General features: G+C 38.1%; 1 protein-coding gene across 2 annotated transcripts in view; it reads left to right on the top strand.

Moving 5' to 3' along the window:
- Nucleotides 1-23,500, top strand: part of slc2a9l2 (solute carrier family 2 member 9, like 2) — a 95,401-nt gene that overhangs the window by 37,921 nt on the left and 33,980 nt on the right. For both annotated transcript variants that reach the window (XM_035905131.2, XM_006784589.3), the window contains exons 8-11: nt 7,033-7,220; nt 9,294-9,404; nt 20,309-20,410; nt 20,676-20,751. In XM_035905131.2, the coding sequence (XP_035761024.1) occupies nt 7,033-7,220; nt 9,294-9,404; nt 20,309-20,410; nt 20,676-20,751 (477 nt within the window). The remainder of the gene's footprint in view (nt 1-7,032; nt 7,221-9,293; nt 9,405-20,308; nt 20,411-20,675; nt 20,752-23,500) is intronic.

Here is a 23,500-nt window from a genome sequence, read left to right as displayed (position 1 = left end):
CTGACACGAATGAACATGACACCACAGGGGAAGTAAAACTAAACACACTGAAAATGGAAACATCAGTCTCTTCAAAGTAAAACAGGAAACATAATTGAACGTAGAGATGAGAACACAAGCTTGACAATAGAACATGGAAACACGCACACACAACTGACTGGGGAGACACAGAACACAAGGAGAGACACGTGGGAACAGATAAGGGAGACGAAAGCAGGGGTATAACTAAGCGTTAAACATAGAGGACAGGACAGACTTACACAAAGGACAAGACTGAAGAGCTGTGAATTTCATGGCCTCAGGCAGCACTGCATTAAGAACAGGCATGATTCTGTGATGGGCTCAGAAATACTTCCAGGAACCAATGTCTGTAACCACAGTTCACCATGTCATCTACAATAGCAGGGTAAAGCTCTATCAGGAAGAACAAAGCCACATTATGAACATGATCCTGTCATGTGATGAGGAACAAGGATCCAAACACAGACTCAGAGGGCAGGAAAGGTGTCAAATAAAGTGCTCCTTTAATAATTGAAGTGAGTCCAGTATAACAGGGCGTGTATACAGGCAGTCTGACAAGAGGGAAATTGAAACTGGGACTACATATGCACACAAAGACACTGAGGTTTAATCAAGGGAAGAGGAAACAGGAGAGGAACAAGGAAGAACTGAAACTAATTAAGCCCAGTGATTCAAAGGAAGTAAAACAAAATACAAACCACAGGCAACTGGGAATTACAAAATAAAATAGGTAAGTAACTCAACTGGAAAACTTGTAACACAAATAGACAGGGACTTAACAAGAAAACACTAAGGAACCTAGAGTGATACATACACTAAAATCACGGCACAGTACACTGAACCGAAAACAGCATAACAACTCTCACAGCAATCAAAATGAAAGAATAACAGAAACAACAAAACTCAACCCCCAATAGTAATAAAAACTGAAGGGCAAGACGATAGGACAACAATGAGAGGCAAATAAAAACAAATCTTAACAACCAGAAAACTCAAAATAACCAAACTCCCACACCATGACGGATACCCTGTCTTCTCTGGGCCAAAGCTCATTTAAATTGGATTGAGGCAAAGTGTAAAACTGTTCTGTGTTTAAACACATCAAAATTTTAAATTGGTTTTGGAAAACATGAACACCACACCTCTGGACTACGGAGGAGAAAAATTGTCCAAGAGTTCTTGATTGAGTAATCCAGTTCCTTAGTTACTCAATTAAAATTCTGGTTTTAAATTTTACAAATCTTTTTTTTGATACCTCATAAATCATTGATTGGAGGTATAAATGTCTTGTACAATCTTTTTTTTAATATTCTGTTTCAAATGCACTGATTCAGTGCCTTTAAACCACAGTAAGCTGCAGCTGCCAGAGAGGCAGAGAGATACTTAAAATCACAGCACATCTTCATCTTTCTGACCTCAAACAAAGGAAAGAAATGAGGAGATGGTCTTTTGCATATTTTTTGGCTCTTATGACACAATAGGGGAAATAAAAAGTTGCTCTTGAATGTTATGTCCCAGTTAAGAGTTTTATCCATTAAAACTCTGTTTTGAAACTGCGTAGACCCTTAACCTTTAATTTGCAGCTACATTTTCACAGAAATGTTTCTTTTGAAACAAATGCAAATGAAAATTATTCATTACTTTTTAATCATGTCTTTTTAGTATTCTGTTTTTGAAAATGTTTTCAAATCACCTATTTTTACTTTTTTGGTATTCGATTGCACAGCTGCGAAAGGCAGTAAATATCAGAAAAACACGGCAGTCAATCAGCTGCTTTTTATGAAGCATGAGAAATACATACATTATTTATTGCACCAATCTTTGCACAGTTGTGTTACATTTTCCCTTAGACCTTACTCAAACAATAATTTATTCTCACTAGCCACAACCTTTTCCAACAATTTGTTTTGTTGTACCTTACCTATACATTGGCCATAGTAAAAGGTTACAGGTGCAAAATTATAAAAAGTTTTCATAACTATTACAAATATTTCAAGCTTCAAAAGAAGAATATTATATAAATGCTTTGACATAAAAAGGCACAGCATGGATTAAAGGCATACGTAGCTCAAACTGCATGTGTTAATGAAGTATAAAGAAAAATGTAATTTCAAACAAAACTTTAATGAATTTGGTCTCTGGGGTGGTTTGAGCTGTTTCATGCCTGCGTCCATACATTATAGATTGGTAATCTCTGAAGGTTTGGTGGCTTACAGTTTATTCTTTGTAAAATTGAACATGATCTTTGATTCTTTTGAACATGTTGTGCATGAAGGTCTCAGAGGACAAAGCAGTATTTATGATGATGGTGTCGCATGATAAAATTAATGATCAAAAATACAATTAAATGGAATAAACAGATTTATTATGCAGCACTAGACATGTTACCAAATAGTAGTGATAATAATAATTGGTTGGTCTAATGGGCTTCTTTGAAAACACATTCTAGTTCTGCAGTGTCTTTTATCTGCACACTTTATGTGAAAATTCAAGGAGAGTACCCTTACCTCTCACGATGGAACACTGTTTGTTTAGCTCTGGTTTTGTCTTTTGTTGCTGCTTCCTTTGTGTAATAAATTCCTACCTTGAGTATTTCCAACAAGTTAGAACCAAAGAAATGTGTTTTTGTTGCTTTTATCTTACAAAAAAGACAAAAAGAGAGTTGAACAAGTCCAGAAACCAACTGCAGAAAAGCATGATGTTATAAATTTAAAGTTTCTAAATCTTTTATTTATATAATTCTGTCTTACTTTTTATTACAATTGGATTAAAACAATGTGCCTCCAGTGCTGTAGTGGTTAACACATTTGCTTGGCAAGGAAAGGGTTGCTGGTTTTAATCCCAGCTGGAGACACAAATCCTCTTTAGGGCTTTTTCAGGAAGGGCAGCTAGTGCATAACAACTAGTGCAAGCCCTACCGGCTGTCATCACCCCTTGTGGTAAGGGTGAAGCTGGAAGCAGCTTTTTCATACTAACATTAAATAACTGATGAAGCGATGAATGGTTGGGTAAAGACTTCTTGCTTTCTTATTGTCTCTACAAGTGCCCATAAGACTTTAATTTAACACACAATGCTTTCCCCAACAAATGATCTGCTTAGTTACTGAGTGATATTACTAAAACTTACAATATCTGATTTTTTAGGGAAACTGATGGGCGTCGTAGACGAGTGTTGTTGTTTTTTTAGTGAATTAAAATGCAACCAGTGCAATGCTTGCAGAACTTCTACTCACAGATAATTTACAATTTAAAGGTATCACAGAGAGGTGAGCTATGCATTGCTTCTTTTAAGCATTTTTGTAGGTCGCCTCATGGTTGAACAGTGGTTAGTACGGTTGCCTCACAGTAAGATCAGTTCCACCATCCAGCCAGGGTCTGTCGAGTATGCATGTTCTCTCCAGGTACTCTGGGTTCCTCCCAAAGTCTAAAGATGATGATTCTAAATGGTTCCCTGTCTCTATGTGTTAGCCCTGTGACAGAGTTTTGACCTGTCCAGGGTGTAACTTGCCACTTGCCCTAAGACAGCTGGGAGAGGCTCCAGCTCCCCTGTGACCCTGAATCGGATAAGTGGAAGAGAATGGATGTTGACAACAGGCAGAGACACAGAATACAGCAGCATCAACCTTTAAATTCTGGCAGCTGTATCCTAACACACATAACATTTTACTTCACCTTGAGACTAACTTTAAATATTCTGTTTCACACTTGTCTCCATGACGATTTTATTGCCAGTGTAAAACTGCAGAACCGACAAGCCCATCGTGGTTCTTTAAAGCTCCTTTGTTGCACCACATCCCTCCACCTTGTGGCACTGTGAGTCTTTGGTCACAACAGTGACACAGAGTGGAGCCCTGCAGTTCTCAGTAACACAGGATGGCTGCATGGGGACAGTGACACTGTTGAACAACTCACCTTACTCCAACAGATATCGATATCAAGTCACACCTACTGGGATAGCAGCGAGTGGTGTTTAATGCTCTATCTATATTAGAATTACATGCAGTTAGTTTGATAACACTGATCATTTCAGCTTGTTGGTTCTTTTCTCTCCCTTTATAAACTTTGTTTCAGAGATCACACTATTGTAGTTAATAGATTTTAGATTTTGGGCTTCCATGTAAACTGCTGGGAATATCTTTTTATATTTAGCCGTACATTGGGCTGTCGATAGGTGAGTTAAGTAACTATATTATGTATGCTATGTTTTAGTATCATAATTTCTCACTGGAGTTTCATATATCTGTATTCTGCACTGATATAACAAAACTTGCACTTTTGGGGAAATAATGACCTCTCTCTTTTTCCCTCTCACCCTTTTCTCTTTATTATATCAGTATCAAAATCCTAACTGGCCTTCTTTTGCTTGATTATGTGGTTTAGCACAGATACACGTATTTTACTTTAAATGATTCCCTTTTCCTGCCTCAGAAACCATGGCCCAGCCTTTACTGTGACACTGGCCGAATCCATCTTGTGTGGGCAGCGTCTGCACTGCGTGTCATTTCATTTCCACATCCTAATGACCTGCTTTTAGTCCTTGACTGTAGAGATTTGCTCCCGTGGACTGTGTCCTAAACCCGTGCCTAGTTGACCTGCCCACAACTTCAGGGATTAACCTTCAGAACAGAAGGGTTTAAAGTGAGAAAAGAGTCTTTCCATCCACTTATTATTTGCCATCTATTGCATCCAAGAAGGCACGAGTTCAAACAACCTTCAAATGGCCGAGCTAAAAATAACAGAAAACGGTTAGCAGTCGTCTCGCCTTGAATAAAAAAGGTTTGGTGATTTCTGCTTCATTCTGACACAAAGAAAAGACATTAAACTTACTTAAATGTAAATAATCTGTCTTGTATTGGGTCGATATTATATAACGAATGCATAAACTTGTTCGGCAGTACGTAGGACATCGACATCTAGTCACAGATGATATGTGTTTCTCAAATCTATTTGTGGCAATTAAAAAGAAAATCTTGCCTATTTTACATTCAGCGGAGGTCAAAATAATGTGATAGATACTTAAATCACTACAGCCAACAAACAAAGAGGTCTGAGAGTCATCTGCATTGCAGCAGAGTGTATTATTATGCTGATGAATTATGTATCCCAGAAAAAGCATTTAAACAGGGAAAATATGGCCTGTAGATGTAACAAATCTTTAGATTTTAAACGAGCGAAATATGTTTTCCATCTTGAATGCATTTTCTTCATGCTGTTATCCAAGTCAGTTTTTCAAATATTATATTTTGTATTATATTTTTTTCACAATATATAAATATAACAGGGACCAATCATTGAAAAATGACATACGGGACTCTGTCCTGTAATGTAACAGCTCCATAGGTTTGTGTTGTTGTGGCCAGTTTTAATTATTTTAGCTTCCAAATCTAATTACTGCCACACTCAAGAGACCCGTCCACCATAGTTATGGGGAAGACGCTGGTCACAGGAGCTAAAAGGAATGGCAGGAAATTGAAAATGATTTGTTGTCACCATGGCTGTATAATTTAATAGCAAAGAAAGGCAAATGAGTTTATGTAAACCTGCTTGTACCTTCAGCAAAAAGAGAACCACATATTTTTTAACATAGTTATTCTTCTGACCGACTACCTAACCTGTGATTTTCAATTGATTCAAGCCATAGAAATGTGACACAACTATCATTCTCTATGGGAAGAATTGAAGTTGTCACATGAGTCAACAATAATTATTGTTGACTTTTAGAATTTTGTGGTGAAAAAATTCTAATTCTACTGTATTGTTTGACATTTAGGTTTATTAGGTATTATTACAAGTATGTGGAGATTCTAAATGCCACATATCTTGATACATGCTCAATCATCCAGGTACGTAAATCCCAAAAGGTTGATTCTGTTCATTTGGATGTAACGTTTTCAATGGGAGACACGTTTCATCTTTTGTCACCTTGTAAACAGTACATTTGCATAATAACTGAAACCAGCCCACTGGATGAACACTGGGCTGTGAGGTCAGTTCTCTGTACTGTTTATAAGGTTGGGGAAACCTGGAGTCAGCTGAGACTGAAGAAGTCAATTGGATGAATGACGAAACGTTTCTCCCATTCAAAACGCTACGTCCAGATGAACAGAATCAACCTTTTTGGGTAAATGCCACATAGTTTGCATCCAAATAATGTTACATTTGACCTTTGACCTTACATTTGCATTTCACATCTGTCTTTTCTTTCAAAATGTTATATCTTTGAAGAAAGCATTGTCGAGTGAAAGAAAATGAGCTGTCTAGATACAGAAATACCGTAGTATAATATAATAAATCTCATATAATAGGCTAAAGTTATTCATGTCCTGTTATCTATGAATCGCCTCTGTCAGCGTGCCCCAGGGTGGCTGTGGCTACAATGTAGCTTGCCATCACCAGTGCGTGAATATGTGTGTGAATGGGTGCATGACTGGATATGTAAAGCGCTTTGGGGTCCTTAGGGACTAGTAAAAAGCGCTATATAAATACAGGCCATTTACCATTTACCAATCAATACCTATTACACATTACCTACTCCTACATAATGTTTACAAAATACAATGTGATTCCCTTTAAAGGTAAATACTACCCAGAGAAGGAGCTGCCTTGGAGGAGGTGTGCGCTCTCAAAGCTGTTTGTTGTTGTTAAGCCGTGTGACAGCTCACACTTCTACCTGCTCACATTATGTTGGTAAAAAGAGCCAAAAGGCTGGACATAATGTCAGGGTTGAAATGCAGCCTGTTAATAACAAAAGTGTGGGGCTCAGTTTACTTAACTTTTAAGTACCGTTGATAAACCAATAGTAATAATAATAATTAATAATATTATTATTAATAATAATAATTTTGCATTTTCAAAGTTTCACTGCTCCATTTACAGCAATATGTTCTCATTCGCCCGTGGAACAAATCGTTAGGTTCTTTGATCTCAGCATGATGGTTGTTATTGAGGGTTATGGCACTGTCGATATTTTTGACACTGCTGCGCTTGTATGTGTGAATGTTTGTGCGTAAGCCTTTCAGAGGTTTTTGGGAAAGAAGGATGTGTCCCAGGAGCTGGAAGAGGTCCACATGGAGGCTCGAGCTCAGGACAAACTACACACCGTCTCTGTGTTACAGCTGCTGAAGAGCCCAGCTGTTCGCTGGCAGCTCATAACTGTCATCATCACCATGGCCTGCTATCAGCTCTGTGGCCTCAATGCAGTAAGTTTTTGATTTAACTTACCTTTCTCAGGTTTTGAGTGGAATCAGCTCCCTTTATGCTATTTCACAGTGCATTTGACTGTATTTATAGATCATTTATTATTCATTTAAATAGATTCAGATGCACCAAATCAATAATGCAAGCTCTGTGTAAATATTTCATTATAAGGACCCCACCCCAACACCATTCTGAAAGCAAACAGTCAATATATCTTTAAAGATGATCTGGCACTCTGAGAGTTACACCTAGACCTTGTTAATAAGTTTGGAGCCCCAGGCAGGAAGGTGATAAGTGTTACCTCTTCTACTGGAGAGACTCCAACAGGAGAAATTGTCATTCTGCTCTATTCTGGCACTCTGGAGTACATTCCCAGTCGATTATGCTGTTTTCTGATTTTTCTGATTTTTCTGATTTCGGCTTGGGCTAGAGAATATTGAAGTAAACACTGATGACGAATTAAAGACAAAAGAAAAGGAACAGAAAACGCACGAGTAAAGTGTTCGACCACCAATTGCCGCATGAGAAAAAGGCTTCATGATTTCTATTTGAGGGATGGAACTGCTTTCTTTAAGTGACATACTGCCTCACTTGGGCTTTTGATCACATTGGAGAAAGTTCTGTTTAACGCATCAGTCCAAAAATGGGTCAGTGTCATCTTGGAAGAGATGACCCACCTATCAGGGTAGAATAAAAGACAATCAATCACAACTTTGTACTGATTTGCCCTACATTCCTAGCCCTCAAGGCGACAATGCGACCAAAGTGTACAAGTAAAATTTTGTTACCTTACCTTACCTTGTTATTTAACCATTATGTGTGTCTGGTTTGGTAACAACTCCACCACTTAACCCACTGAGGTCTGTGCCTGTGCTTTCACGAGTGTGATCCTTGTATGTTTTATCACTTTTGAAGTTAAGTATTTTTTTTCTTTTTTAAATCAAGTTTTAAATCTGTCCTTTGCTTAATTACATAGTTCTTGAACTGCATTTTGTTATAAAAGTTTAAAGAAAAGGTTCAAGTGTAAATACAGAAAAAAACAAGAGCGCTTGTGCACCGTTAACCTAATTAAAGTGACTCTAGGTTTATGTACAGCGCTGTGCAGGAGACCCAGTGGGTGTGGAGAAGTCGCTGTGAGTCACTATATTTTGTGCACTTTGTTCAGACTAAGATGCTTAGCCATCCTTCACCTGCTGTGCTGCACTGCACTCGAGTGTCAATGATTGGTATTCCTCTGAGCTGGCTTTATAAATGCCAAGAATAGTCCTTCACCTGGAGGAAAGTTGCTGCTAATTATGGCAGACTGAGAAAAACTTACTTTAAAATTGACTTCAGACTCCCAACTCTTGAGCGATTGTGGCTCAAGAGTTGGGAGTTCGCCTTGTAATCGGAAGGTTGCCGGTTCGAGCCCCAGCTTGGACAGTCTCGGTCGTTGTGTCCTTGGCCAAGACACTTCACCTGTTGCCTACTGGTGGTGGTCAGAGGGCCCGGTGGCGCCAATGTCTGGCAGCCTCGCCTCTGTCAGTGCGTCCCAGGGTGGCTGTGGCTACAATGTAGCTTGCCATCACCAGTGTGTGAATGTGTATGTGAATGGTAAATGGCCTGTATTTGTATAGCGCTTTACTAGTCCCTAAGGACCCAAAGCGCTTTACACATCCAGTCATCCACCCATTCACACACACATTCACACACAAATGCAAAAACACTGGCAGTTTTTAAAACTCTAGATTGTATTTTCTCTCTTTGCTTCCGTTTGTTCGCACTTATTCAGCCTTCTGTAAAACACGTTCAAATGTTTTAATGTCTTTCTTTGTGTTTTTAACAATATTAGTGCAGGTGTTAAGCTTGTTGCATTTGAATGTCAAAAATTAGGCAGGATTTCATTTGCTTTCATTTCAATCTCATCATTCTAAATGTGATGAGAATGTAGGCCAACTTTAGTGACATTGTTAAAATTTGTGTGTACGCTCTGAAGCGAACAGGATTGCTGAGTTTTGTGTAAAGATATATATAAATTAGTATGTTGTTGTTGTTGTGAAAACCAAGATCAATGGTACTTTTGAATTTTTTTTTAGATCTGGTATTATACCAATGGGATTCTTCGTGAAGCAGGCTTTACTGAGAGCATACTTCCCTACATCACACTGAGCACAGGTGCCATAGAGACTCTGGCTGCCATCATCTCAGTAAGTATTTGATTTATTACTGTAAGTCAGCAACAGCTTTCAGGTTTACTGTCAACTACTAGGAGTTCAAAAATGAAAAACAATCACAGACAGGCAAAAAAAAAAGCTGAGTGGTCAATTTAACAACCAAAAAGAAGAAGAAATAACTCACATGGAAGAGAACAACAAAAGGTGCTGCAGAGAACAAAGAGAAAGTCCTGTTAAAAATGATAGAGAATCCAAAAAGAAACCAAAACTCTGGCAGCAATGACCTGGGACCTGAGGTTAGTCAACATACAAACTGAGGGAGGGCACGAGACTCTACGTACACACACAAGACTAATGAGGTGCAGGTGGAAACAATTAGGAAGAGCAGACAATTATAAAGACACATAAAGACAGGATGTGGAGACAGAAGATAAGATATTCTTGCAAACTGGAAAACCAAGAGTAATGAAAATTCAAACCCTTATCTAAGCCAGACACCATGACCCAGAAGCCCCCTCTGCTAATGAACAGTCACAAGGCACATTTTCTGTTTGATTGTATGCTTTGGTATGTTTGACAATTCTAGGTTTACACGGGTACGCGCTATGTGAGAGAAGTTTGCTTTTATTTTGTTAGCAGTGGATTGTAATTGCTTTTGTTGTAATTTACATTCCTGCACATGCATACACACTTTGACCGGCCACTTTTTTAGGTGCAGGATTCGTGTATTGTGCATTCAGAGATCCTGTACTGCACAGCTGGGCTGTGACCGGTGCTTGTTTGAGCTACAGTTGCTTTGCTGTCAGGTCACCACAGGCCAGGCATGCTCCTCTGACTTCTGGCATCAATAAGACATTTTTAACCAGAGAACTGAGGTGCACTGGATATTTTTCTCTTGGAAATTCTCAGTAGATCTGCAGCTTCTGTCTGGCACAAACAACCATACCACATTCCAAGTTACTTAAATCAGCAAGTCGATGTCTTGGTGCCATTGATACCATTTACATGGCTAAATGCAATGAGCTGCTGCCATGTGACTGGCTGATTAGGTATTATTGAGCAGTAAAACAGGTGTATGTTATAAAGTGTGTGTGTGTGTATTTGTGTAAAGTCAGTTCTATACAAGTGTATTGAACAACTACTAAATATTGTCATATTTATTGATTAAATATGACTCGTGATCTCCGTGGATGAGATCTGGGTAGTGTGAAGGGCAAAGACAAATATGCAGTAGTTGACAATCCTTTAACCCAATCAACCCAATCCTTTACTGTTACTATGTTAGCATATTCTAACATATTAGCAGCTCAGCTGTTTTTAGTATTACTTCCTCTGGCAGTAAATCACTTTCTAAATGATGGAGCAGGGAGCACTTTGTTTGGGAAACGGCTTAATGAAGTAGTTAGTTTATTGGAGCATCTCTCCTGGCAGCTTGTGGGCGGAGTTGTTAGTATTTGACATCATGTGATGATTTACTTGCAATAGTAACTTTGCATAATCACAGTTATGATCACATAAAGACATAAAACCCACTAATAAGACCATCTTACAGACATTCCACTGGAGACATTTTTCAGTCAGCAGCAAATGTTAGCGTAAAGCAGCATCAGTATACAGACATTATATTTTCCGGTTGTATGTCTGTCCCACACTGGAGGATTTACTAATTCGATTTTGGAGGTCAACAGTCAAAACCACAGACACTTGTCAAAAACTCTAAACTTCAAAAAACTATTACGGTAAAACGTCTCAGAAATGTCAAGTAGGATACAATTATATTTTATGTACGAATATTATTCACAACTTTGAGATACATATTTTCCAGAGAAGACAAAGCAGTGTTTGATGTATTGGACTTACGTTTGCCTCCTTGGTTCCCACGATAACTAACATAACTACTTGGATGAAAATCCTCTACAGTCAGTAACTGCCTGAAGTAAAAGGCTCTACCAGGTCTTTGATGCATCTCCCTTCAGTGTCTGCTTATTTGTGGCTCTCTCTTCTTTCACATTTGTCTTCATTAGCTGAAAATGATGCTCTATTGGGATGAGATCACTCTTTTGCAGTATGCTTTGGCTCATTTGCACTGAGAAGCATTATTGATAAGTTATGGAGCTTTTGAGATTTGTTTTGCTGTTTTTAGAAATAATGAGGTCATCATGCACTTCATTTGTCATCTTTGGTCTCTCAGACCTTTTTTATGATTCGTTCTTTTTAAGAACATACAGATTGTTGAATTAGCCACTCCTAGAGTTTTTGCTCTCTGATGGTTTATTTATTTTTTCAGCCAAATGATGGCCTCCCTCGCTTGCACTTTGCATCTTTTTGGACCTCATATTTAACGCGTTGAATCAACTTCTGATATGTCTGCTTCCATTGTCATGAAATCGGAAGGGAAAAGGTTTCACCTGGCCATGAAACTGCTTGTGCATCAGCCATCCTATTCATTTTAACCTTCTGAAAATGGTGACTTTGTATAAAAGCCAATATAACATTTAATGTAAACTTTTTCTAACCCTTGAATGAAAGCTGAAGGTCTGTACTTCAATCAGATCTTGTTTGTTTGATTTAAAATCCACTGTGATGGTGTGCAGGGGCAAAATTACAAAATGTGTCATTCTCCAACAGTTTAGGGACTGATCAGTAAAACTATTTTGCTGCAGTAGCAGTGATTCATGATGATGAAGGTACGCTATCCATCGAGATAGCGTAACCATGTGTTACCCAATTCACACACACAGCACAATGACAGGGTAAAAATATTTGTTTTTTTAATGACTGATACTAGAGCTGTATTACTGTCTCCTGAACAGTAGGAGCTGATCTACAGAGCAATGCTCTCAGCTTCCCAGTGCAGGGTCCTGTTCTCACCTATGATCAGTCAGTCTTCTGGCCAGTAACCAAAGGTTATAAAGTTGGCCCAAAATGAGTTTTCTTTTTGGGATCTGTGGACTCACTGACAGAGTAAGGAGCTTATACATAAAGATGGAGCTCACGACTGAACAGCTGCTACTTCACACTGAGTGGGAATGCTAATGTGGTATAGACACCGGACTAGGACACTACCTGAGTTTCCAAGGGAGGTATTCTTGGCATGCTGAACTGGGTGGAGACCACAAATCAGAACAAGTTTACATTATAGTGATTGTCTATCTTTTCTGGCATGGGAACACTCTGGGATCCCCAGGAATAGCTACAGGAAGTGGCCAAGGATTGGTCTAATTGCCGTTATCCTCCTGTTATTGAGATGCATTTGAAATGCCAAAAGAAATGAACTAAATGATCAATCAACTTTTAGTTGAATGAGCTCTTTGCCCAAAAAGGGCATTACATTTTTAGTTTAAACCAAATACTAATTGCAAAAATGCACTGGGGAATGCAGTATGTCATCTCTCCACATTTAATGTTGTGAGATTGTTAATGCCCTGCGTGGGCTGCTATCTATTTCTGTGATTCCTGTCAGCACATTAAAGATGATCTTTGATCTGCGGCAGTGAGGAGACCCCGCTGAGTGACTTAGCTGCCAGGTGACTGACTTCAAACACCAGCATGTACTCTTCAGATACCAGTTTTACCCCCAGCTCTGCAGTATCTCTTCATCAGGCGCTGCTAACTCACCTCCAGCTGCCTTTACTGAACACCACCCTTCTTATGTGGCTGACAATAATGATCCTCCGGCTGTTTTGCTGGCATGCACAACATAGTCGGATATTATCCAAATGAAACCAGCGTAAGTCAGATTTATGACTGTGTATTAATCCAATAAATAACTTGTCATGAGTTGTGACTTTTCGATAACGAATAACAGAATCCACAACTATCGTAGCTGACATGTCACTCATGCTGAAGCTCAACTGCACCACAGGCGATATGTTATGTTATAGTCATAAACTGTACAAACCTTGCTCTTTAGAACTATTCCAGTTGGTACAGTGGTACAGTTATTAGTATCTAGAGGGTTCTGGGTTTGAACCCACTGACTGGCTGAGACCTTTCTGTCTGGAGTTTGCATGTTCTTCCTGTGCCTCTGTGGGTTCTGTCTGGACACACATTCATTTTGTGTCTCTAAATTGGCTGTAAATTTGTGTTAGCTCTGCCATAGACTAGTGACCTGTTCAGGGTGTTCTCTGCCTCTGGCCCTGTGACAGATGGTTTAGGCTCCTGCCCACCTGTGTGCAATTGCATTGGAATTGGATAAGTGGTTATGAAAATGGATGGATGGACAATACTTCAAGCACTATCAGGCAAATGTAAATATACAAGCCTTTATTTGTACTCTGTAATAAATATAAGTAGCTGATGGAGCAAACTCAAGAGCTTTGCAGACATGTTTTAATCGTTTGTTGGTGTTAAACATTGGTTGGATGTTCACAATAATTTGACATGTATTAAGAAAGATGAATTTCAATTTTGACTTTGAGTTTAAACTATTTATGATTTTTGAATTAAAGTCTACACCTTACCTTTTCTTCAATTTAGGTAGGAAACATTTTAAAGTTAGAATTAAATCCCTGTATTTAACAATATATGCGTCGTAATATGAGTAATGAATGCACCTCGTGATGTAGCTCTGACTTTCATCCATTAACAAAGCTTTTCCTTTTCCATAAAGCTGCCCACACACAATTAATTTCTTATACAAAGAGTTTTACATATAAAAAGGCATGTGTTGCATGCCTCCAAATCCTGATCTTTGCTTGTAAACACTAAAAGATTAGTTCCAATTTGCTGTTAATGAGTTTTGGGAAGCCCAGGCATCAAGTGCACCCAGGAGAAATGTTCCTCATATTGCTTTATAGAAAAAAAATCAGATTTATTCAATGGTTTGTTAAACATCACAATACTGCATTCTGAATTGCTTTTACCCATACAGTACAATTCACTTTAAACAGGAAAGGATACAGAGGTTTAAAATGAAAATTAGCTATTTATCATGAATGGCATTCCATTTTTTGTATGCTGTGCTTGTATTGCATCTTTTGCAATCACCAGCTAAAGTTTGGGATGTTAAAAAAATTACAATAATGCACAGTGACCACAAAACAAAACATTTTAAACTGAATTAATGACTAAGAGAAACCAATATACAGCAAGCTAACTATTATGATTTAAATCAAATGACCTATGCAGAGTTTAATGCTGTTTGATTAGCAGTTCCCCTTTGACAATGTCACTAGCTAATGCAATCCTTCTGTCCTCAGCTCATTAAGGCACTAGAATGCTTGTATTTGAGTATTTTTCTTGAGCTATATATTAAAAAGCTCTTTTTATTCTCGATTTTTCCACCGACAGGGCACATGGCAAGATGGAAAGAATCTACTGAAAGATTACAGTGAAATAGTTTAGAGACAAATAGTTCCTGAGAAATGTCAATGCAGCTTAGGTAGCTTAGGAAAAAAAGCATGCCAACAGACAAAACACAAACAAATTGAGAAAAGGTGCTCATCCAACCAAAAACACACGAGCTGGACATAAAAAGAAACCCATGACATAAATGAGGGGGCAATTTCAAGCAGTACAGATTGCAACAGATCTTATTTCCAGATGACAGAAAATGTAACGAACCTAGATGGGACTTGCTTGTCGTGCATATCAGAACAAATTGTTTTTGAGCAGAAAGAAAAGTTTCCTTGCAGATCTGGCAAAAAGGCTTTGTAACATGTCACTAATATTACGAAAGGATCTATTTTAACCCAAACCATGTTTTTAGCTCCCTTAAGCTGCCTTTAGCTGCCTTTTGTTCTTACATGAGATATAAACACCTGGAATAAAATGAATGAAACACTCTGGAATGAAAGCCGTGCATGTTACTCATCCATCCAGCCAAATGTCTTTTCTACATGGACTTCATTACTCTTTATGCTACCTCTGCTGGCTTCCTGAAGCCTTTATGCTGGAAAGCCCAATTTCCAATTTAACAATTAAGCGTCTATCTGTTCCAGTCACTACAGTCAGTTCTGTACTATTCATCAGCTACTGATGGACTCTTCTCTTTTCCTCCTCAATCTAGATCTAAATGCATCATTAAGCATTTTTATAATAACATGTTAAGCTTTATTGAAATAAATGTGTTATTCACAAACAAATCTACTGTAATTCCTTTAAGAAATCTGCCATGTTTACTAGTGACCTACTGGGCAATCGCCCTTTCATTGTGGCAGACTTGTCACTATAAGGCTGGTTAACATACAAGAGCCGAGGACTGCATGCCAACCCGCATTATTTCATGCACATCTGGGCATGTCGTCACACATGTAACCCTTTGGCGAAACAAGCAAGTTATCTTGAAATAGCAAAATGGGTCTTTTGGTAGTGATGAAGCATTTGAATCTACAATAAAAGATCCAAACAGTAAAATGTGGATTTACTTTTAGCTGAGATTGTTTTTTAATGATCAATGATTTTCAGTGTTTATACAGACAGAATGGCCGGTGGGCCCTAAAGCTGTGGCCAGTTGTCTTGAATGGCTCATCTGCTTTTTGATGTGATGAAGAGTGGCATGACGTTTTAATCCTGCCAACCGTGACAGCTGAAGTTTCCATTCTGACCTCTGTCAAGCCTGCCAAGAAAGAGTATATTAGGTTGCGAGTGTTATTCTGTTAGAGCTGTCATTTAATCCTGTTTAATCAGTAGTTAAGTGTGTTATTTATAGGCACAAATACTCCTGACACAGAAACACATAATCATATTTGGTTTTGCTGCAAGTCATATGAAAATAAATACATATATTTATGACTCTCTGTATAAATGTATCTTATTTTTAAGCTAGGAGCATTATGATTAAGTCATTCTCAGAGTTACTGAGACATTATCATTAGCTAGAAGATCTTTTTATAAGTTTGTGAAGTTTGCTCATTAAAACTGAGCGTGACATGATGTTAAGCCACATTAAAGCAGCAAAATAAAACTTAACTGTTCAAACTGCTTTATAGGAATGACACAATCAAAAAATTATGTCTGCCAGATCACGTCTGTGACAGTCATGATAAAAAGTGCACTGTCTTTCAATTCTTAGGTTTTACATGCAAAAATCATCTGGTCCTTAACACATCTTAAAATAACTCACAAGATGTGACATATTATAGTATGACATTATTTAATTTAATGAAAATTACACAAAAAAACACCTCATTTGATAGCTTGTAGAATCTAACCTCAGCAGCAGGACCTTACAGAAAGTTTTTACATATGCTACCCTATAAAAAACGCAATGGTAGTTTTGATTTTTGTGAAGGAGACGTTCTCATGACTAATTGAGCGATGTCACTGACTAGCCAATCTTTGGCATGCAGTTTGTTGATGTCACATTTTTGGATCACCTTGTATCGCTTGGAACCCTGGTGGAGTAGGTACTAATAGAAAAGGGGCTTAAGTACACTCTTACTTCTTCCATGGGAATTAAGAAGGTAAGTAGCAGCTCTGTGCTGCTAATTAAATGCACTTGGTTAACTGATCATCAGTCAGCAAGTGTGAGCACTTTTGCAAAAGCTTTGAAAGTTTGCTGCTCTGGAACATTTAGGTATATGTCAGTACAAGTACATGCAATGAAGAATGAATGAAGAAGCAATTGTTGCCGCCCATCAGTGTGGGAAGTGTCATAAGGCTGTTTTCATCAAGTGGAAAAGATTCAAGAACATTGCCAATTTTTCCAGGAGTGGATTCCCCAGCAAATTCACCCCCTGAAGCCACAGAAACCGAGACTACGTCTCTAACTTTATAGGCCTCAGTTAGCATGTTGAATGTTTAAGTTCATGACAGTGCAATTAGAAAAAGACTGTTTGCAATGAGAAATCTAGTTGCTATGTAATTTTTTTCTCTAAAAAGGACATACCAGCATGGCTTAAGTTTGCATCTGTTTGGCCCTAATGCAGAGCTCCATGTGAAGCCAAAAAGAAATGCAGCATATCAGCACAAACACCTGACACCAACTGTTAAGCATGATGGTGGAAGGGTGTTTTGCAACCACATGACCTGGGCACATTGTTAAGTTGTTGAGGTGAACGTGAGCTCCTCTGTCTACCAAAAGTATTTGAGGCCATCTGTCCAACAGCTTAGGAGACCTTGAGAGAGCTATGCATAAACAAATACCCACAAACCTCAATGAATTTAAGCAACACTGTAAAGAGGAGTCAGCCAGAATTCACCCAAAACCATGTGACACTGATAAATTCATGCAGACAGTAATTACTTCAAATTATTGCTGTCAGAGGTTCTACAAGCTGCTGAGTCATCGGGTGCACTTAATTTTTTCACACATTGTTTCTAGATTGTGGCTTAAATATTCTTAAATAAATAATGACATTGTGAAATCTGTTGTGTTGTTGATCTGAGGTTGTATTTACCCAAGTTTATGACCTGGAAGGGACTAGATGATTTTTAAATTGTCCTGATATGTAAACTCTTAAAATGATCAGGGGGTGTACTTTCTTTTTACCATCTTTGTACAGCACACAAAAGCTACAGTAGACAAATGTGTGTTGTCACTTTGTGTCATATAAATATAAAATAAGGCTTATAAATATTCAGCACCTTCATAAGTCTTAATGAACTGGAGTTTTGCTGCAAATCCGTGTGCCTCTGCAGTGTGTGTAGTGCCTAGAAGATTAATAGTTGGGACAAGTAGGGTATGGACACTGTATTTACACACATGTACACATACATCCTAAGTGAACTGCAGTGCTTTTGGAGTCATTTCCAAATGAAGACTGATATATTCTGCAATATGCTAATAGGAAACTGCTTAAAAGAGCAAAATTAAAGCCAATGTATTCTTGGAACATAAAAAAAAATCAGTTTTCTTCTTAAAAAAGCTCAGCACCTCCCCTACACCATACATAAACACCCGCCATCTTTGCCTCTCAGTCTCAACTCAGAAGCTCCTTGGTATGGGAACAAATATTGTACAAATAACAGTGACCTTTTTGCACAACGTCATGAATTCCCACTGGTTTTAAGAGGTAAGAACAGTGCCATCTAATTCACATAGACTATGATGGAAGAAGGCCTGCAGCTGTGGCCTGCACTTGAATACCCTATTCAAGTGCAGGCCACAGCTGCAGGCTCATGCTGCATCCATAATCTAGAGGGACCTGGTCAAAGACCTACTGTGACAGAATCACTGATGAGCCACATGCAGTGTTATGGATGATGAAATCTGTATGTATATGTTACTGTATATATAGGCATCACCTCAGACCATCCCATTTGTGATGGTAATTCTTGGATATAAGCCTTTGCTTCACTGAAGCAAATCACAGGGTGAACTGTGAAGTAAATCAGCATATCAGCAAGGACTAAGACTCAGGGTTTGAGGGATAGGACAACTTTGCAAAATGATGCCATCTAAATCAGTGATATGGTTACCCATGAGACCAGTAGGAGCCAATCAGATCTCATTTATCAGGAAAGTCAAATGTTCTTAAGGTCAGACAATGCAGAATCACTTTAAAGACTCTGGGAAGACCTGTGATTGTAATGACTTCTGGTCTTTCAGGACACATTTGATTTGGACCTGAGGTGAGTCAACCTATGCAAAGCTACAGTACCTTAAAACATACGTATTTGTGGGCTCAGATGTTGTGCTGACCAACTGGCAAATTCCCCTACAGATATGTCTGCCAACTTTTTAAGCCAGGACTATAACCCTCACTCTGATAAACTGATGATCAGTGACCTTTAATGGCTTTACTAGACTTCACACTAGAACCATTAGCATTAACTATTTGTTTTTAATCTATCTCCTGCACTGATCAAGTAAAAATAAAATTCCAGAGGACAGTGCGTTACAAAAACTGGCTGTAATGAGCTCTGCCAACATAAAGAATGTGTCTCTAAATAATGAAAAGGTTTCAGCAAAGATATAGCTCACTCTACATATAGCGTACACATATAATGTTCATATTTCATTTCATTTTGTTTGATTATTGATATCGAAACATGCTTGGCACAGTTGTTGTCGGGTTAGTTCTTTGTTGCACTGCAGCGTGTGACAATGAGAAGCTACACTTTAGCTATTAGCAGTGACTCATTGTCATTTTACCTGACTCCTTGAATCTCTCTCTTCCTAATTATGTTCCTCTATTAATATTCTTACCACATTAATTTCACCCTTCTCATCACTTTGCCTATTCTCCACAGCTGTTGCTAGCAGCTGTCACTTGTGAGACCTGGTTATTAGTTGTTTCTGGTACTACTGTTCACGGTGCAGCTGCTGCGATAGCTAACATGACGGTTGACACATTTTGCTTTTACTTCCTGTTTATAGTTTTCTCTCACCTTTCCAGCTCCACCTTCTCACCATTTCTTCCACACTAAAGCTTTTCTAGGCAGTGAAGGTAGGGGAGGGGCCGGTCATGTTAAGAGATGTGATTGGGCTATTCAGTGTCAGTCATTAAAGTGAATTAGTGGGTGAATGGGCTGCTTTCAGTGGTTGTACGGGCGGAGTGCAGTTAATTTTTTTTTTTTTTTTTTTACAAATCATACAAGGAATTACAAATTCTAATAGTCATAAACTTTATAATGGTGGACTTAGCTAAAGCGATCCATTATTTTGTGACTTGTTAGTAATTTCAGCTGTCAGTTATTAAACTTTTCCGCTTTCTTCCTGTTAAAATTCATTTTTTCCTTTCCACTGTTGCAAAGTGCTTGCTCATGCAGGGTTGTCTAATTGTTGGGGTTTTCTTTGCGTTATTAAAGGGTTGTTGTTGTGATTTGGCGCTATATAAACTGAATTTTTTACAGTCACCATTTTGGTTCAAAATATTAATGTGCATGTGATGAAATGGGCAGACTTAGAAACTGCTTGCTCATTGGTGACGGTCAATCTAACTGCCAACCATTGGCATGTGGATCCCAGATCTATAAATTGGAGAAAATTAACTCTGCAGCCAAAAATGATATACAAAACCCTGTTGTTTATTATGCTGTCTTTTCTCCAGGGCTTGGTGATAGAACGAATTGGCAGGAAGCCCCTTCTCATATTTGGTTTCTTTTCCATGGCCGTGTTCTTCAGCCTACTCACAGTTTTTCTTAATTTCCAGGTAAGCCACACTTCCTGTCCTTTATACTAGACATACAATATCTGAAGAGGCAACATAAAAATATATTCTGAGAAAACATGGATTTTAACACAGTTGCAAATCTCAAACTTTTTTTTGCATCATTCAGTATCATTAAAATCTTGAACTGTAATTACTTATTAGCAAAACTTTTACAATGCAAAATATTTAAATACCTCACAGTACAGCAGCTGTAATATATAACAAAATACTGATTATGTCACTTGCTCTCTCTGATTCCTTTCAGGATAGAGTGTCATGGATGCCCTACCTCAGTTACGTCTGCATACTCGCTGTGATTGCCTCCTTTTGCTCTGGACCAGGTAAAACTACTCACATATTCTGTTTTGATCAAAGTAAACACCCTGCAAGCAGATTAGCTCGATAATCTGTGTCTGTAATTCAGTGAAGTACTGTACCTGTTGTATAATCAATGTGACTTTCCCCAACTCCGGCCTGGAATGATTGGCATCGCAAAGTAAGCTCCTGTCATATATTAGCATACTAAAAAAGGAGCCATACAGTATACAGTGTATGTCATTGCCCTGCAAATGTGGCAGTGTCCACGGCAGGTCTTGTGCAAGTTTGACTTTAAGTTTCAAGGTGAAGCTATTCCTGCCATCACACATGCTCATCCTTGTACAGTAATAATATCTCCAGGAAGCATTCGCCCAGTAAAGTGTCTCAGTGTCTTTAGAATGAGACTGAAATTGCAGAGTAGGAGAAAATATCAAAAACCTGACACGCACACAGCAGTAAGCGAAGCACATTTTATTGTTTTATTTTTTTCATACCAAAGTTCTTTAATAAAGAGGAAGAAAATAAGACAACCTTATGCTGAGACACAGACATAACACACATAACAACACCATTAGAGTCAGTCAATGCCTTTTTAAGGTGCATTTGTGAGGTAATCACTGAGGAAAGGAAGAATGTTTGACTGCACAGTGATGATTTATAGCCTATTGAAACAAATGAAGCTTCCCACTACTGATGACTGGTGAATGGCTTGAGAGTGGGGGTGGGGATTCACCAGAGGGATGACCCCAGTAGTGATGTGAGCCTTCCAGTGGATAAATGAGCAGCCACACCTCCTCTTAAGTCACTTCACCATGGAAACCATGGCCCAGATATTTCAAAAACAAAGATTATATTTCTCTATAAGCGCAGAGGGAGATTTTCCTGTTTGATAATGACAAAAGGCAGAGCTGTAGCGTTTATTTTTGTTTATTGTTTATTTTCTATTTTTAGCTTCCCTTTTCATTGAATTATAATTTTATTTCTTCAAATATATAAATTTTCCCTAATCTTGGAATCTTTGAATCTTGAAAACCTTCATTCTTGTCTCTCTGTCTCTTAAAGCTGCTTTCTTGGTATTGTTTGTTATATCTGAATGTTTCTTTCTTTCATTTTCCTCTTTTTCCAATTTGCAGTTTGATAAGGCCAGCATTCAAAATGCTTTGTCAAATGTCATTTTCATTTTCTAATGCTGAAATATTTCTTTCAGTTGTACTTGTAAGAGAACAAAAACTACACCTTTTTAAAAAATAAATCTTTTATTCAAATCTTTCTTTTTCTGATCCTGATTGTCCCGGATGAGCTTATTACTTTCCAAATTTGGTTGTGTTTTACTTCACTTCATTTTTTAGTTTTCTGTATTTTAGCTTATGAACTAGTAGTTGAAATATAATCAGTGCAGCTGTCACAGTTGCAACAAGTTCACAGATTTTTTTCTTTAACCAAAATAATGTCTTGGCTCACAAGAAATCATCAGGTACAGATTTGAGTTAGTCCTTGTTTGCATTGGTGTATCTTGTGCCTTTGTAGCATCTTGTATGAAGCTCACCTGGACTGTAGTTTAGTCGTTATTGCTCTCTCACCCAGTCCTTTTTGCCATTCTGCTAAACAGAGCAATAAAAGAGATAAATAATCTCTCTGTGCTTCTTCATATGACTGTCACAGACAGTTATCCAGCTTTCACAGTGTCAGCGTAACATTCAAAACATGCAGGAATGACACACTTTGGGCGCTTGTACAGTACTTGTTAGGGTTTAGTGGTGCGATTGGATATTTTAGAGGAAGCTGAATGAGCCTCAGACAGCACAGTTCTTTAGTGTGAGCTCAGGGGAGTGACTTTATTGGATTCCCTGTTTGCACTGTCCTAGAAAGTGCTGTCTAATAGCCAATTTGGCATAGGTTTCATTTTCTTCACTGTGTCTCAGGGCTCACCTTTAGAAGAACAAAATTTGGCATACATATTTGATGGCTTTTAAGTTCACTTCCATCACTCATGGAGATTTTTATAGACGACATTAGAATAGATTAAAACTGTGATCGGTGGAAGGTTAATTTACTGCTAGCAGTTGCCCTCTGCAGCAGTCTTGTTACATGGGAGAATGCAACAGAATAGACTTAACTGGGTTTTGTAGCAGTACACTCAAAAATCACTGTGACACCCTTTGGTTATTACAGTCCACCACATAAATAATTATATTATTTTGTTAATTGAATATTGGTATGTTTTATCGTTTAATGGAGTGATGTATCTAAAACAATAGCTCAGCACTGGTTTAGTTAATGCTCTGTAAAAATATCATGTTTTCATAGTGTGGTTGCTTATGGATCTAAAGCATATTCCCTCAACTGGATATTAGTGCTGTCAAATAGAAAACGATAGACTGGAAGATGGAAAAAGGGCAAAGTGTAAAACTGCAGTCAAGTGAAAATGTTAATTACATTTATAAGTTATAATGTAAGTAACATTTTTAATTATAACCAGTTGTTTATTAATGCTAAACTCACATGAAATCTGGCCAAGCATGTATCCATATGCAGTAAATTACTGGCAGCCAATAAAATCGATGTAACGGGAGGTCGTCAATTAAAGAAAGGAAAGCTAATCGAGCTAATCGAAAGCTTTGATTAGCTCGCATCAAATTATTACCACCGCTCTGTGTGACAGCGTTCCTCATTTTACAGCATTTAAAATGTTTCTTTAGGGTAACTTATAAAAATTAATTAGCTGTAATTACTGTACATGGCAGCAAAATTAAGACATACAGAGGTAATAAA

The sequence above is a fragment of the Neolamprologus brichardi genome, chromosome 5 (assembly GCF_056152115.1).
Source record: "Neolamprologus brichardi isolate AB-2024 chromosome 5, ASM5615211v1, whole genome shotgun sequence".
Lineage (NCBI taxonomy): Eukaryota > Metazoa > Chordata > Actinopteri > Cichliformes > Cichlidae > Neolamprologus > Neolamprologus brichardi.
This window is presented reverse-complemented; position numbering and strand designations above follow the sequence as displayed.